The 11,727-nt window shown below is 38.8% G+C and overlaps 1 protein-coding gene across 4 annotated transcripts in view; it reads left to right on the top strand.

Moving 5' to 3' along the window:
• Rfx7 (regulatory factor X7) overlaps positions 1-11,376 on the top strand; it is a 92,319-nt gene extending 80,943 nt beyond the window's left edge. For all 4 annotated transcript variants that reach the window (XM_029481237.1, XM_021172436.2, XM_029481238.1 and 1 more), the window contains 3 exons: positions 230-437; positions 3,625-3,920; positions 5,176-11,376. In XM_029481237.1, the coding sequence (XP_029337097.1) occupies positions 230-437; positions 3,625-3,920; positions 5,176-8,448 (3,777 nt within the window). In that variant the 3' untranslated portion in view covers positions 8,449-11,376. The remainder of the gene's footprint in view (positions 1-229; positions 438-3,624; positions 3,921-5,175) is intronic.
• The last annotated feature ends 351 nt before the right edge of the window (positions 11,377-11,727 follow it).

Consider the following 11,727-nt stretch of genomic DNA (forward strand, 5'->3'; position numbering starts at 1 on the left):
GAGGCAGGCGGATTTCTGAGTTCGAGACCAGCCTGGTCTACAAAATGAGTGCCAGGACAGCCAGGGCTATACAGAGAAACCATGTCTCAAGAAACCAAAAAAAAAAAAAAAAAAAATACATATCGTCAATGTACTTCATCTTAATTTCTCTGAACATTAGAAGAAGAGGAAGAAGAAGTAGTAGTAGTAGTATTTCATAAAGTTAACTTTTCCTCTTTCCTTTGTATAGTTGGAAGGAGTTGAACCATCTGGGCAGCTTCAAAATATTGATGAGGAAGTTATCTCTTCTGCTTGCCGTCTTGTGTGTGAGTGGGCCCAGAAAGTGTTAAGCCAGCCATTTGACACAGTCTTGGAATTAGCCCACTTCCTTGTAAAGAGTCACTATATAGGCACCAAGTCAATGGCAGCTCTGACTGTGATGGCAGCAGCACCGGCAGGTATGGAAACTGACCGCATTGCTATAGGTAGAGCTGATAGCAAACGGAGAGCTTGGAAGCCAGTAAGATGGCACAGTAGGTAAGGCACTTGCTACCAAGCCTTATGGCCTGAGTGCAAGCCTCAGAAACAGAATGATGAAGGGCGAGAGCTGACTCCCCTCCTGCAAGTTGTCTATGACCTCCCTGGTACATGTGCATTTATAAATAAATAAATCAAACTTAGAGGATTGATTAATGAAGTCTGTGACCAAAGAGCTTCATCATTTAAGGTATAAGTTCATTCTTACTTCAGTTCACACTAAATGCAGATCTTTTATTAAGCTAATAAAATAAAAACTATATTGTTAAGCTGTAGAGCTTAATTTTCTACTTTCTGTGTTGCTCTGCTAGAATAAACTATTTGAATTCCCCTACCATACCTTTTTTACAGCTGTTTTTAAATGTAAAGAATATATGTATTTTTAAGTCTATGTGTCTAAATTAATTAAATGTTAAAAGTAAAATAGAATTAAAATTTAAAATTATGTGCTAGGCTCCAGTCCCAGAAATTAATCTTGTAAATAAAATGATCTCTGAACATCATTGACTGATTACCTGGTTTTATTAAAAAAATAAATTTTATGAAGTGGTACTATAAAATAAAAAGAGCTTTGTTTTTGGTTGGTTGGTTAGTTTGTTGTTTTTGAAATGGGGTCCCTCTGTTAATAGGGCCCAGGCTGTCCTGAAACTAAACATAGAAATCCTCCTGCCTCTATCTCTAAGGTATTTATCACCATACCCGGCTGAAAGAGAATTTCTTTTATGGCAGTTTAAATGATAATTTTAATTCAAAGAGAAGTTTTTGGAATTGACAACCTTAGTAATTAGCATTATTGTTGGAATATCTGATGCATTCCTAATTGAATAGCTGTATGTAAGGTATCAGTTCTATCAGGTATCAGAAAATTTTAAATGCCTTAATTCACTTATACCTGACAGATTGTAGAGTGAATAAATTATATTACCTTAGAAAATTATTCCTGTGAAGAATATTAACATGAAATTTGTTCTCCAAGATATGTCTTCTAAGTTTATATTTTTTAAATCTGCACTACATTTATCCTGAAGAGATTTATTGTTCATGTTGTGCATGAGTGTATATAATCTCTCCTTTTCATTTTGTGGCCAGTTGAGAACCAGTATCAGCAAAACAGCCTCTCACAGTTGCTAGTCACAACTTTTCCTTCCTGAATATAAACTGTATATGACCAAACCTGATTTTTCACTTAATCAAACACAAGCATGACATTGCCTAGTAATCCCAATGTGTGTCACTAAATAGCTCACATATGTTAGCTCCCTTAATTCCCTCAGGCCTATGAAAAAGGTGATGTTCATTCTAGGAAGCAGACTCTAGGAGGTGAAATAGTTTGTCCTTGGCCAGATAAGTAATGTAACTAGGATTTGAATACTGTTTGCCTGTCTCCAAAGACCAGGCTACCTCAGTTACTCTTACTAACTCCTTATCTTCTTGCAAAATAAGACTTCGAAGAGTGTGGAGCCTTCAGGACACTCTGTAATCTCTCCTTACTCTCCTCACTGACAGTTGGAAGGGTACCTCTATGGATGGGGGCTTGGATTTTTTTGGAAGTACCATCTGTTTCCCATTATTTGCAAAACTGACCAAAAGAGAATGAAGGGATTTTTGAGGTGTAAGTCTAGTAAAGTAGAGAGATGGCTCAGCAGTTCAGAGCACATGTTGCTCTTTCAGATAGCCTGGGTTCTATTCACAGGACCCATGTGGCAGCTCACAGCCAGCCCTCTGTAACTTCTGTCCCAGGGGATCCAAAGACCTCTTCTGACCTTAGCAAGTGCCAGGCATGCACATAATACACATATGTACATACATGAAGGCAAAATATTCATACACATAAAATAAATTTTTTAAATGTACTAAAAAGTACATGTGTGAACAGGTGATTTTTATTTTTAGAAGCAACATATGAGAACACAAAACTTTACCAATTATATCATTACTGAAAACACTTTCAGTCTTGAAATTTTGTACTCAACTATTAGTACATTTTTAAAAGAATACTCATGATAAATTAATTTTCATCCTTTGAAGGCAAATTAGTTTTTTTATAAGTACAGTGTCCATCTTGAAGACAGGTTGTGTTACAAATGTCCTTTTTGTAAGTCAGCTGCTTGGAAATCATTCCTGTCCAGAAACCCTGGCAAGAGGACAAGGCAGAAAGCTGTGAGCCGTTGGCAGAGGCTTTCCTGGGTGCAGATGCTAGGAGGAACGCTGAGCAGGGCCAAAGGAAGCAGCAAGGCTGAGTTCAAAGAGAAAAACAGTAATTACAGCATTTAATAGAAAAGGAGAGGATCAAAACTGAAGGATTATCAACCAGAGTTCGCAAAGGAGAATTCCTGTTTTTTAATTTCTTCCTAGCCTCCCTCCCTCCCGCACCCGCACCAAGTTGTAGCTGATGCAGAGCAGAGCCTGGCTAAGGGACCGAAGGCAAAGTGCAATTTTTATCTTGCTTTTTCTTTCTTTCTTCTTCTTTTTTTTTTTCCTGCTATCTTAATACTCTTAAAAAGTCTTCTAAGTGACACTTTTCAAAATGCCTTAACCTTAGTCTTACAAAGAAATTCTGCTTCTTAATTTCTCTAGGTCACACTGGAATAATCATTAAGTAACAATTAAAATAATGGTTCAATTTCTGGTAAGATTAAAAACTTATTTTCCCCACATAAATTAGGTTATGGAGTGGTTTTAGCAAATATTTATTAGGTTATCCTTATGAGCTAAATATTTAAGCTATGAAAATTTATTAATTTCATTCTAGTCACAGAAAGGGGTAGGAATTTGCTGGCATCTAATACAATGTAAAAATGCTCTATTGGCATGTATTTTTCTTAGTGTTCCAACATTTATGATACAAATAATCTTTTAAAATTGTCTGCTATTGTTTACTTAACTGAAATTGACCTGGTTAAACCATATTTTAAGGTATTAAACTCTTGTTGACAGAGGTTTGTAAATGGAAGTCTGTTACTTTGCTTTGCAAATATGCTGTGAGTTAGTGTGTGCTGGCTTAGCCGCTTTGTCCAGCAGATGGCTACACATTCAAAGAAACTAAGTAATGCGGCCTTCCACAAAAGACAGTGTGTAGTTTTAGCTTTCCTTTGTGTTTATTTTCAGGACTTAAAGGAATTCCCCAGCCTTCTGCTTTTATACCTACAGCTGAAAGTAATTCCTTTCAACCTCAAGTAAAGACTTTGCCATCTCCAATTGATGCTAAGCAGCAGTTGCAACGGAAAATTCAAAAAAAGCAGCAAGAACAGAAACTACAATCCCCATTGCCAGGAGAATCCTCAGCAAAAAAAACAGAAGGCACTACAGCCAACGGAGTGGCTAATCTACCCAATGGGAACCCTGCGATCCTTTCTCCCCAGCCCATTGGGATCGTGGTGGCAGCTGTCCCTAGCCCCATTCCGGTAATATTATCACTAGAGTTTGGCCTTACTGAGATGGTAGGAAGTCATTTATTTTATTATAAGTAACAGGTGAGGAGATGGCAAGGGTCATAAACTGGTTTTAAGACCAGACTATCCTTGGTCATTCATCTTTCTTTCTTTCTTTCTTTTTTGGTTTTTCGAGACAGGGTTTCTCTGTATAGCCCTGGCTGTCCTGGAACTCACTCTGTAGACCAGGCTGGCCACGAACTCAGAAATCCGCCTGCCTCTGCCTCCCAAGTGCTGGGCTTACAAGCGTGTGCCACCACGCCTGGCTGGTCATTCATCTTTCATTCCGAATATTTATTGCTAATGAAAAGCAAACCCTAAACTTTACAAAACTAAAGATACAAAAGATGAAGATTTGTAAAGTGTGCATATAAGCAGTCAGAATTTCAGTAAGATTAAATTTATTAAAAATTTTTTCATCCCTGGCTGGATCAAGAAACTTTTGGGAGCCTAAATGTTTTTCTTAATATTGAACTAGATCAAATTATAATATATTATTCATGGTTTTATACTTGAATGTGGGCCTGCATCTTTGGTTAGCTGGGTAGATAGAGGAGTAGAAGATTGTTAAGGTCACTATCACACAACTAACATTATAGTGAAGAGGCTTTTCAAATGCAAGTGTATCCTCCTAAAGTAAAGTGATAACCTTACATTACTATTGGTATGATTATTAAGGAGATATTTTCTCTTAATTTTTCTTGGTATCGGTATCTTTCATCATTGCTATTCCATTAAAATTATTAATATCTGGCGGCCATACTACTCACCTAAAAGCAGATTTCAGGAGGCCTACTGTGGATAAGGAAATCCACAGTAGCTAGTTACTAAAGTCCAGGGCAAACTTGAACTGTGTAAGACTTCCCAAGAATGAACTGTGCTCTTAGATACTTGAGAGTTTACCTTTCTTCATGATTGTATTCCTTCTCACTGTAACATCTTTAACCCACTCATTAGACAAGTATTTATCATAGGTATGAAGTATTTTGTTAACTGGAAAGTAAACCTAACTTTTTTCCCGTGTGTTACTGTATTTCATAAGTATATTGCTTTGTGGTTATATTTGTTAAAGATATGTGTAAAAAATGATCCAAAAGAACTCTCTTCTAACATTAAAATGACCTTTTTTCTTTTAAATTAACACTTAATAAATCCTTTAATACAATACACAGTTACTGTTGTATCCTAGATTTATAAAATGGACTTTTGATTTTTTACCTTTTTGCAGGTCCAGCGAACGAGGCAGTTAGTAACTTCACCAAGTCCAATGAATTCTCCTGATGGCAAAGTTCTTCCCCTCAATGTGCAAGTGGTCACTCAGCACATGCAGTCTGTGAAACAGACACCAAAGACTCCTCAGAACGTTCCAGCCAGTCCTGGTGGGGACCGTTCTGCCAGACACCGATACCCTCAGATCTTACCCAAGCCAGCAAACACCAGTGCACTCACCATCCGCTCTCCTACAACTGTGCTCTTTACTAGCAGTCCCATCAAAACTGCTGTGGTACCTGCATCACACATGAGTTCTCTAAATGTGGTGAAAATGACAACAATATCCCTCACACCCAGTAACAGTAATGCGCCTCTTAAACATTCTGCCTCAGTCAGCAGTGCTACTGGAACAACAGAGGAATCAAGGACCGTTCCTCAGATCAAGAATGGTTCTGTCGTTTCTCTTCAGTCTCCTGGGTCCAGGGCTAGCAGCACTGGGGGAACTTCGGCTGTGGAAGTCAAAATGGAACCAGAAGGTTCATCAGATGAGCATCCTCTCCAGTGCCAAGAGAACTCTGAGGGGACAAAAGCTCCCCTGACAACATCTAGTGCCCTTTGGGGCCAGAAAAGTAATACAGATGGAACAGTACCAAAACCTTCTAATGAAGGTGTCACTGAAGTGAAAACAACCAAGGTCTGTGACCAGAGGACCAAATGTAAAAATCGCTGTAATGAAATTCTGTCAGGCATCTCAGCAGGCAATAATCAAAGCACTGTTACTCTCTCGGTTGCTACTCAGAACTTACCTTTCACCAGCACCAGCTCACCATCTAATGGTGACTCAGTAAATAAAGACCCTAAAATATGCACTAAAAGTCCAAGGAAACGACTGTCTGCTACACTGCAAGAGTCTCAGGTGCCTCCTGTAAAGAAACCAATTGTGGAACAGCTTTCTGCAGTTACTATAGAAGGTCAGAAACCAGGCACTGTTAAAAAGGACCAAAAGGTTCCACATTCAGGGAAAACAGAAAGTTCAACAGCAGGTGCTCAGATTCCTAACAAGGTGTCAATCAGCGTCAGTTCACAAATTATAGAGGATCAGCCCGTGAACCCTACTCTTGTCACCAGTGAATCGGTTCTGGAGCAGCAGACAACGCCATCATCGTCTCCGGATGTAAAAGTAAAACTTGAAGGGAGTGTCTTTCTCTTGGACCGTGAGTCAAAATCAGATGGCAGCTTTAATCATAACGAATGGCAACAAGTTACTAAGGATTCTGACTTCATAGCTGCCAGCTGTGAGCAACAGCAAGATATTAGTGTTATGACAATTCCTGAACATCCTGACATCCATGATTTAGAGAAATCTGTTTGGGAATTAGAAGGGATGCCACAGGACACATACAGCCAGCAGCTACATAGCCAGATACCAGAATCTTCTCTGAATGAAATACAAGCACAGTCTTCAGATCAGTTGCCATTGCAATCCGAACTGAAAGAGTTTGAGTCTTCTGTTTCCCAGACAAATGAAAGCTACTTTCCTTTTGACGATGAGCTTACACAAGATAGCATTGTGGAAGAGCTGGTACTTATGGAGCAGCAGATGTCAATGAATAATTCACATTCTTATGGTAACTGCTTGGGAATGACCCTTCAGAATCAGTCAGTAACTCCAGGAGCTCCAATGTCATCTCATGCTTCCAGCACTCACTTCTATCATCCAATTCATAGCAATGGCACTCCAATTCACACACCTACACCCACACCCACTCCTACACCAACTCCAACCCCAACTCCAACCCCAACATCTGAAATGATTGCTGGGTCTCAGAGTCTGTCAAGGGAGAGCCCTTGTTCCAGGCTTGCCCAGACAACACCTGTGGATAGTGCTTTAGGAAGTAGCCGACACACACCCATTGGTACTCCTCATTCTAATTGCAGCAGTAGCGTCCCTCCAAGCCCTGTTGAATGCAGGAATCCATTTGCATTCACTCCAATAAGCTCCAGTATGGCATATCACGATGCCAGCATTGTCTCAAGCAGTCCTGTGAAACCAATGCAAAGGCCCATGGCCACTCACCCTGATAAAACCAAGCTTGAATGGATGAATAATGGGTATGGTGGGGTTAGTAATTCATCGGTTTCTGGTCATGGCATTCTCCCAAGCTATCAGGAACTAGTAGAAGATCGTTTCAGGAAACCTCATGCTTTTGCTGTGCCTGGACAGTCATATCAGTCTCAGTCCAGACACCATGACACTCATTTTGGTCGTTTGACTCCCGTCTCTCCTGTGCAGCATCAAGGTGCCACTGTAAACACCAACAAGCAAGAAGGGTTTGCAGTCCCAGCTCCTCTTGATAATAAGGGAACTAATTCATCTGCCGGCAGCAACTTCAGGTGCCGGAGTGTGAGCCCTGCTGTCCATCGCCAACGGAATCTTAGTGGAAGCACCCTCTATCCTGTGTCTAATATCCCACGATCTAATGTAACCCCCTTTGGAAGTCCAGTGACGCCAGAAGTTCATGTTTTCACAAATGTTCACACAGATGCATGTGCCAACAACATAGCTCAAAGAAGTCAGTCAGTTCCATTGACAGTCATGATGCAGACAGCCTTCCCAAATGCTCTGCAGAAGCAAACAAACAGTAAAAAAATCACTAATGTTTTGTTGAGTAAACTCGATTCTGACAATGATGATTCAGTGAGAGGTTTGGGAATTAACAACATACCCTCCAATTACACAGCCCGGATGAATCTCACCCAGATTTTGGAAACTTCCCCTGTTTTTCCTAGTGCCAACTCACAAAATATGATCGATTCCAGCACTTCTGTTTATGAATTCCAAACACCATCTTACCTCACCAAAAGTAATAGCACCGATCAGATCAGTTTTTCTCCTGGAGATAATCAAGCACAATCTGAAATTGGAGAACAGCAGTTAGATTTCAATAGCACTGTTAAAGACCTGTTGAGTGGCGACAACCTGCAAACCAGCCAGCAGCTGGGAGGTCAGGTGGCATCTGATCTCACCAACACTGCATCTGATTTCTCTAGCGACATCAGGTTGTCTTCTGACCTCTCAGGCAGCATCAATGATTTGAACACCTTAGACCCAAATCTACTGTTTGATCCAGGTCGTCAGCAGGGACAGGATGATGAAGCCACACTGGAAGAATTAAAGAATGACCCACTGTTTCAACAAATTTGCAGTGAGTCAATGAACTCTATGACTTCATCAGGTTTTGAATGGATAGAAAGCAAGGACCATCCTACTGTTGAAATGTTGGGATAAATTGTGTTTTATAATATGTAGCACACTGTATCTAAAGACATATGTATTGTATTTGTCTTAATGGAAGTGCCTCCCGCAGCAGAAACACTATTAATTGTGACATTTTAAAAGCGTTTGCTGCAGAAGTGGTTTCTTCTTCAGTAGGAAATGGTTAGACTTGCCTCAGTTCTGGACACGTTTCTGAAGACAGTAGGCTGTAGAGCAAGTATTAGGTTTTAAATTTTATAATGTTCCCCCATTTAATCACATTTGCTAGTAAAAAATCCAGCTTTTTACGAGAGCAGTCTGGGTCTTTATTTTGTATAAGTTCATTTTAACTCATCAGTTGACCTACACAGAAATTAAAAGACCATCCATTTTTAGTTGTAGGCTGTTTTGTTGTTGGCATTATCTTTTAGGTATGAAATCATAGCTAAGGTAAACTGTAGGCAAGAGAGTCTTCCTTAAAACAGGGATAATATTCAGGTTATTATAAATATTTAAGCTTGAAACATAAAGCTACTGTAGGATGAGAAATCTCTGTAGGACTTTCTGGGGCTTCGGTACCATTTACTCCCACAATGAAGGGCTTATGTAGGAGGAAATAATGGAACATAAACATTAGTTTAAGGAAAGTAAAAGCTGCACTAAAGTTTTTAAGAGGAAAACTAGTAGCCATTTATTTGTGACATTGCATTAGTCCAATTTTAGAAGGTGGCTTTTAAAGTGGGGCTCTCCAGCTCATGCACTCTGGCTCTCTTTCCCCCCTTTCCGTTCCCTTCCTATCTTCCCTCTTCCTCTCTTCTTCCCTCCCCCTCCCCATCTCTTACACACGCGCGCACGCACACACACACACACACACACACACACACACACACACGACATTAAGATTTAATAGAAGAAATACAAGCATGTTAGGAAGTTGTCTCGTGTTTTATTATTTGCTTGCTGAGATTGGAGTGTTAGAAGGAAAATAGAGGATTTTTTTTTTTAAGTTTCTTCACCACCGCTCCATGTACATACTGAAATTCTACTGAAGAATTCATTATTTTTTAATGCTTTTCACCATGGTATCCTTTAGTAATCAGCTTTCCTCCTCAGTTTGCTGACTAACTCCTTCGCTTCTCTGAATGTAGTAATACAGTTTTATCATGGATCAAAACACCAAGCAGGACAGAGATAACGTTAAAAGCCCAGCAAAAAAGCATTTCTTCACTTGAGGTCTGAAGCCTCAGATGTTTATATCTCTGATAACACAAAGGGGATGATATTAGTACTTGAAGAGAGGAGCATTTTATTACATGCTTGACTTATTTATTGTGATGGACACAGTTGCAAAAGAAGCAAAGCACTCAGGATTTGTTTTAAAGTGTTTCTCTGTGGCTCCCATTTTGTTTTATGAATAGTATTTATGAATCTCATGTTAACACAAAACTAGTAGGCAGCTCCATTTAAGTGAGTTTCAAGATAATTTTCAAAGAGATGTTAAAGGTAACCCTGAGTTTTAAAAGATTACATGAAAACCTTCACTGTACTTTCCTGACTAGCCAAGCTTTTCTTTTACCTTAATTCAAAAAGAAATTAGAAGACTACAATCTGAATGGTTAATGAAATATGATAGAAGGGTTAATTTAATAAGGGTCCATTGTTCAACAGATTTGAAAGTAGGGTATTAACATATTCTAATAAATCAATGGTGCTAGAGTTGGCTCAGAGGTTTATCTATGGATATGTCCTAGTTACTGGCATATGTGTGTGTGTTTGCTGTTAATTTGATTTAATGATTTGTTAGATTTTTTTTTCTTGATAATAGTTATTTCTTCACTGTACATTGAGATACAGCACTACTGCACACCAAAGTATGTAATACCCAAAGGAAACTGTGTGATTTCTTCTAACAAATGATGGGAGCCTTTCTCAGTGAGATACTCTGAAAAGGAGACTTTGAGGCCATTCTAATCCCTTGTTTACATTGTTAGCTTCCTACTAATATAAGAATAATGGAAATCTTTTTTTGATAAAAAAAAAAAAAGTCTAGAGACTGGAGGATTTTTACCCCCTGCCCCCTGTACAGTATTGCAGCAAACTCTTTAAATTTGGCTGAATTCGTCCAGCAAACTTTTTGGGGTTCATATATTGCACTAAATTTGTTGAACCTGTGGTAGGCACATCTCTTAGGATAAATGCAACCAGTACAGTCCACAGATTAAAATTTTTAAATGTGTTTCATTATGAAAAGACAAAATATCATCAAAGTGACAGATGAAATTGTCTTATGTAGCAATGTGCACTGATCTCAATGAGATATTTCTATTTCTTATTCTCTTACACGAGAATATTACAGCAGGAAGAGTTAAGTTTAGTTTGCTTCACCATGTTAATACATGATCACAAAATGTGCATGAGTGTTCTTGACTTACCTTGTACAGTACTAGGTATTCCTGTAACCACTTTTTTTCCCCTCTTGGCTGTATTGAAACTGGCTCTGTGTTAACCAGGTGAGCATAGTTATTCACAGGTTATTTTGGCTTTTTAATGTTTACTAATTCTGCTTAGTTGTTGAATATGTTCTTTTCTTGGGATTTCTTTCATTGTTTTGACGTTTAAAACATTTTGCATACTGTTTTATCATGATAAGACTTCATGAAGTAAATAATTTTGCATATAATTGCAATAAGCACTGACTTTTGAACTGAGAAGGAAGGAGCGTGTTTTGTGCAGTGCATCTGAAGTTGAGATAACAGTCTTGTACTACAGTGTGCTTACTACACCAGAGGTGACAAAAGCAAGCCCTGTTGTGTGTTTCCTTTAGTGCAGAGTCAGACCCTGGTGCTCTGTTGTCTGTTGTACCTGCTGAGATTACAGTAGTTGAGCATCGCACAGTAGCATTTCAGTTCTCTTTTTTTATTAAAAGTGCTCAAATTGTTTTTTAAATGTTTTCAAAAACAATTAAAAACATTTTATATTATACTGACTGGATGTTAAGATAATTTATGGGATGTATTTTTATAGACAATTTGCCATTTTATAAATATGTACATGATGCTGTATTTTCCTTGAACTGGTGAAATGGGAGAGGGGCATAAAAAGGATACAAGGCAAAATGTGCTACATCTCTGCTGATGCAAAAGAAATGACAGCTCTGTCTCTCCATTCTCTGAAACTCTGTCACTCACTTGAATTTTGTAGCAAGTGGTACATAAGAGTTCATGGCATCCAAAGGGCCATCTTTTCCTGTTGTCTCACGTGGTGTTTGCTTTCAGATGTCAGACTGAGGGCTATCTAGGTTGCTCTTTTTCA

The sequence above is a fragment of the Mus caroli genome, chromosome 9, assembly GCF_900094665.2.
Source record: "Mus caroli chromosome 9, CAROLI_EIJ_v1.1, whole genome shotgun sequence".
NCBI lineage: Eukaryota > Metazoa > Chordata > Mammalia > Rodentia > Muridae > Mus > Mus caroli.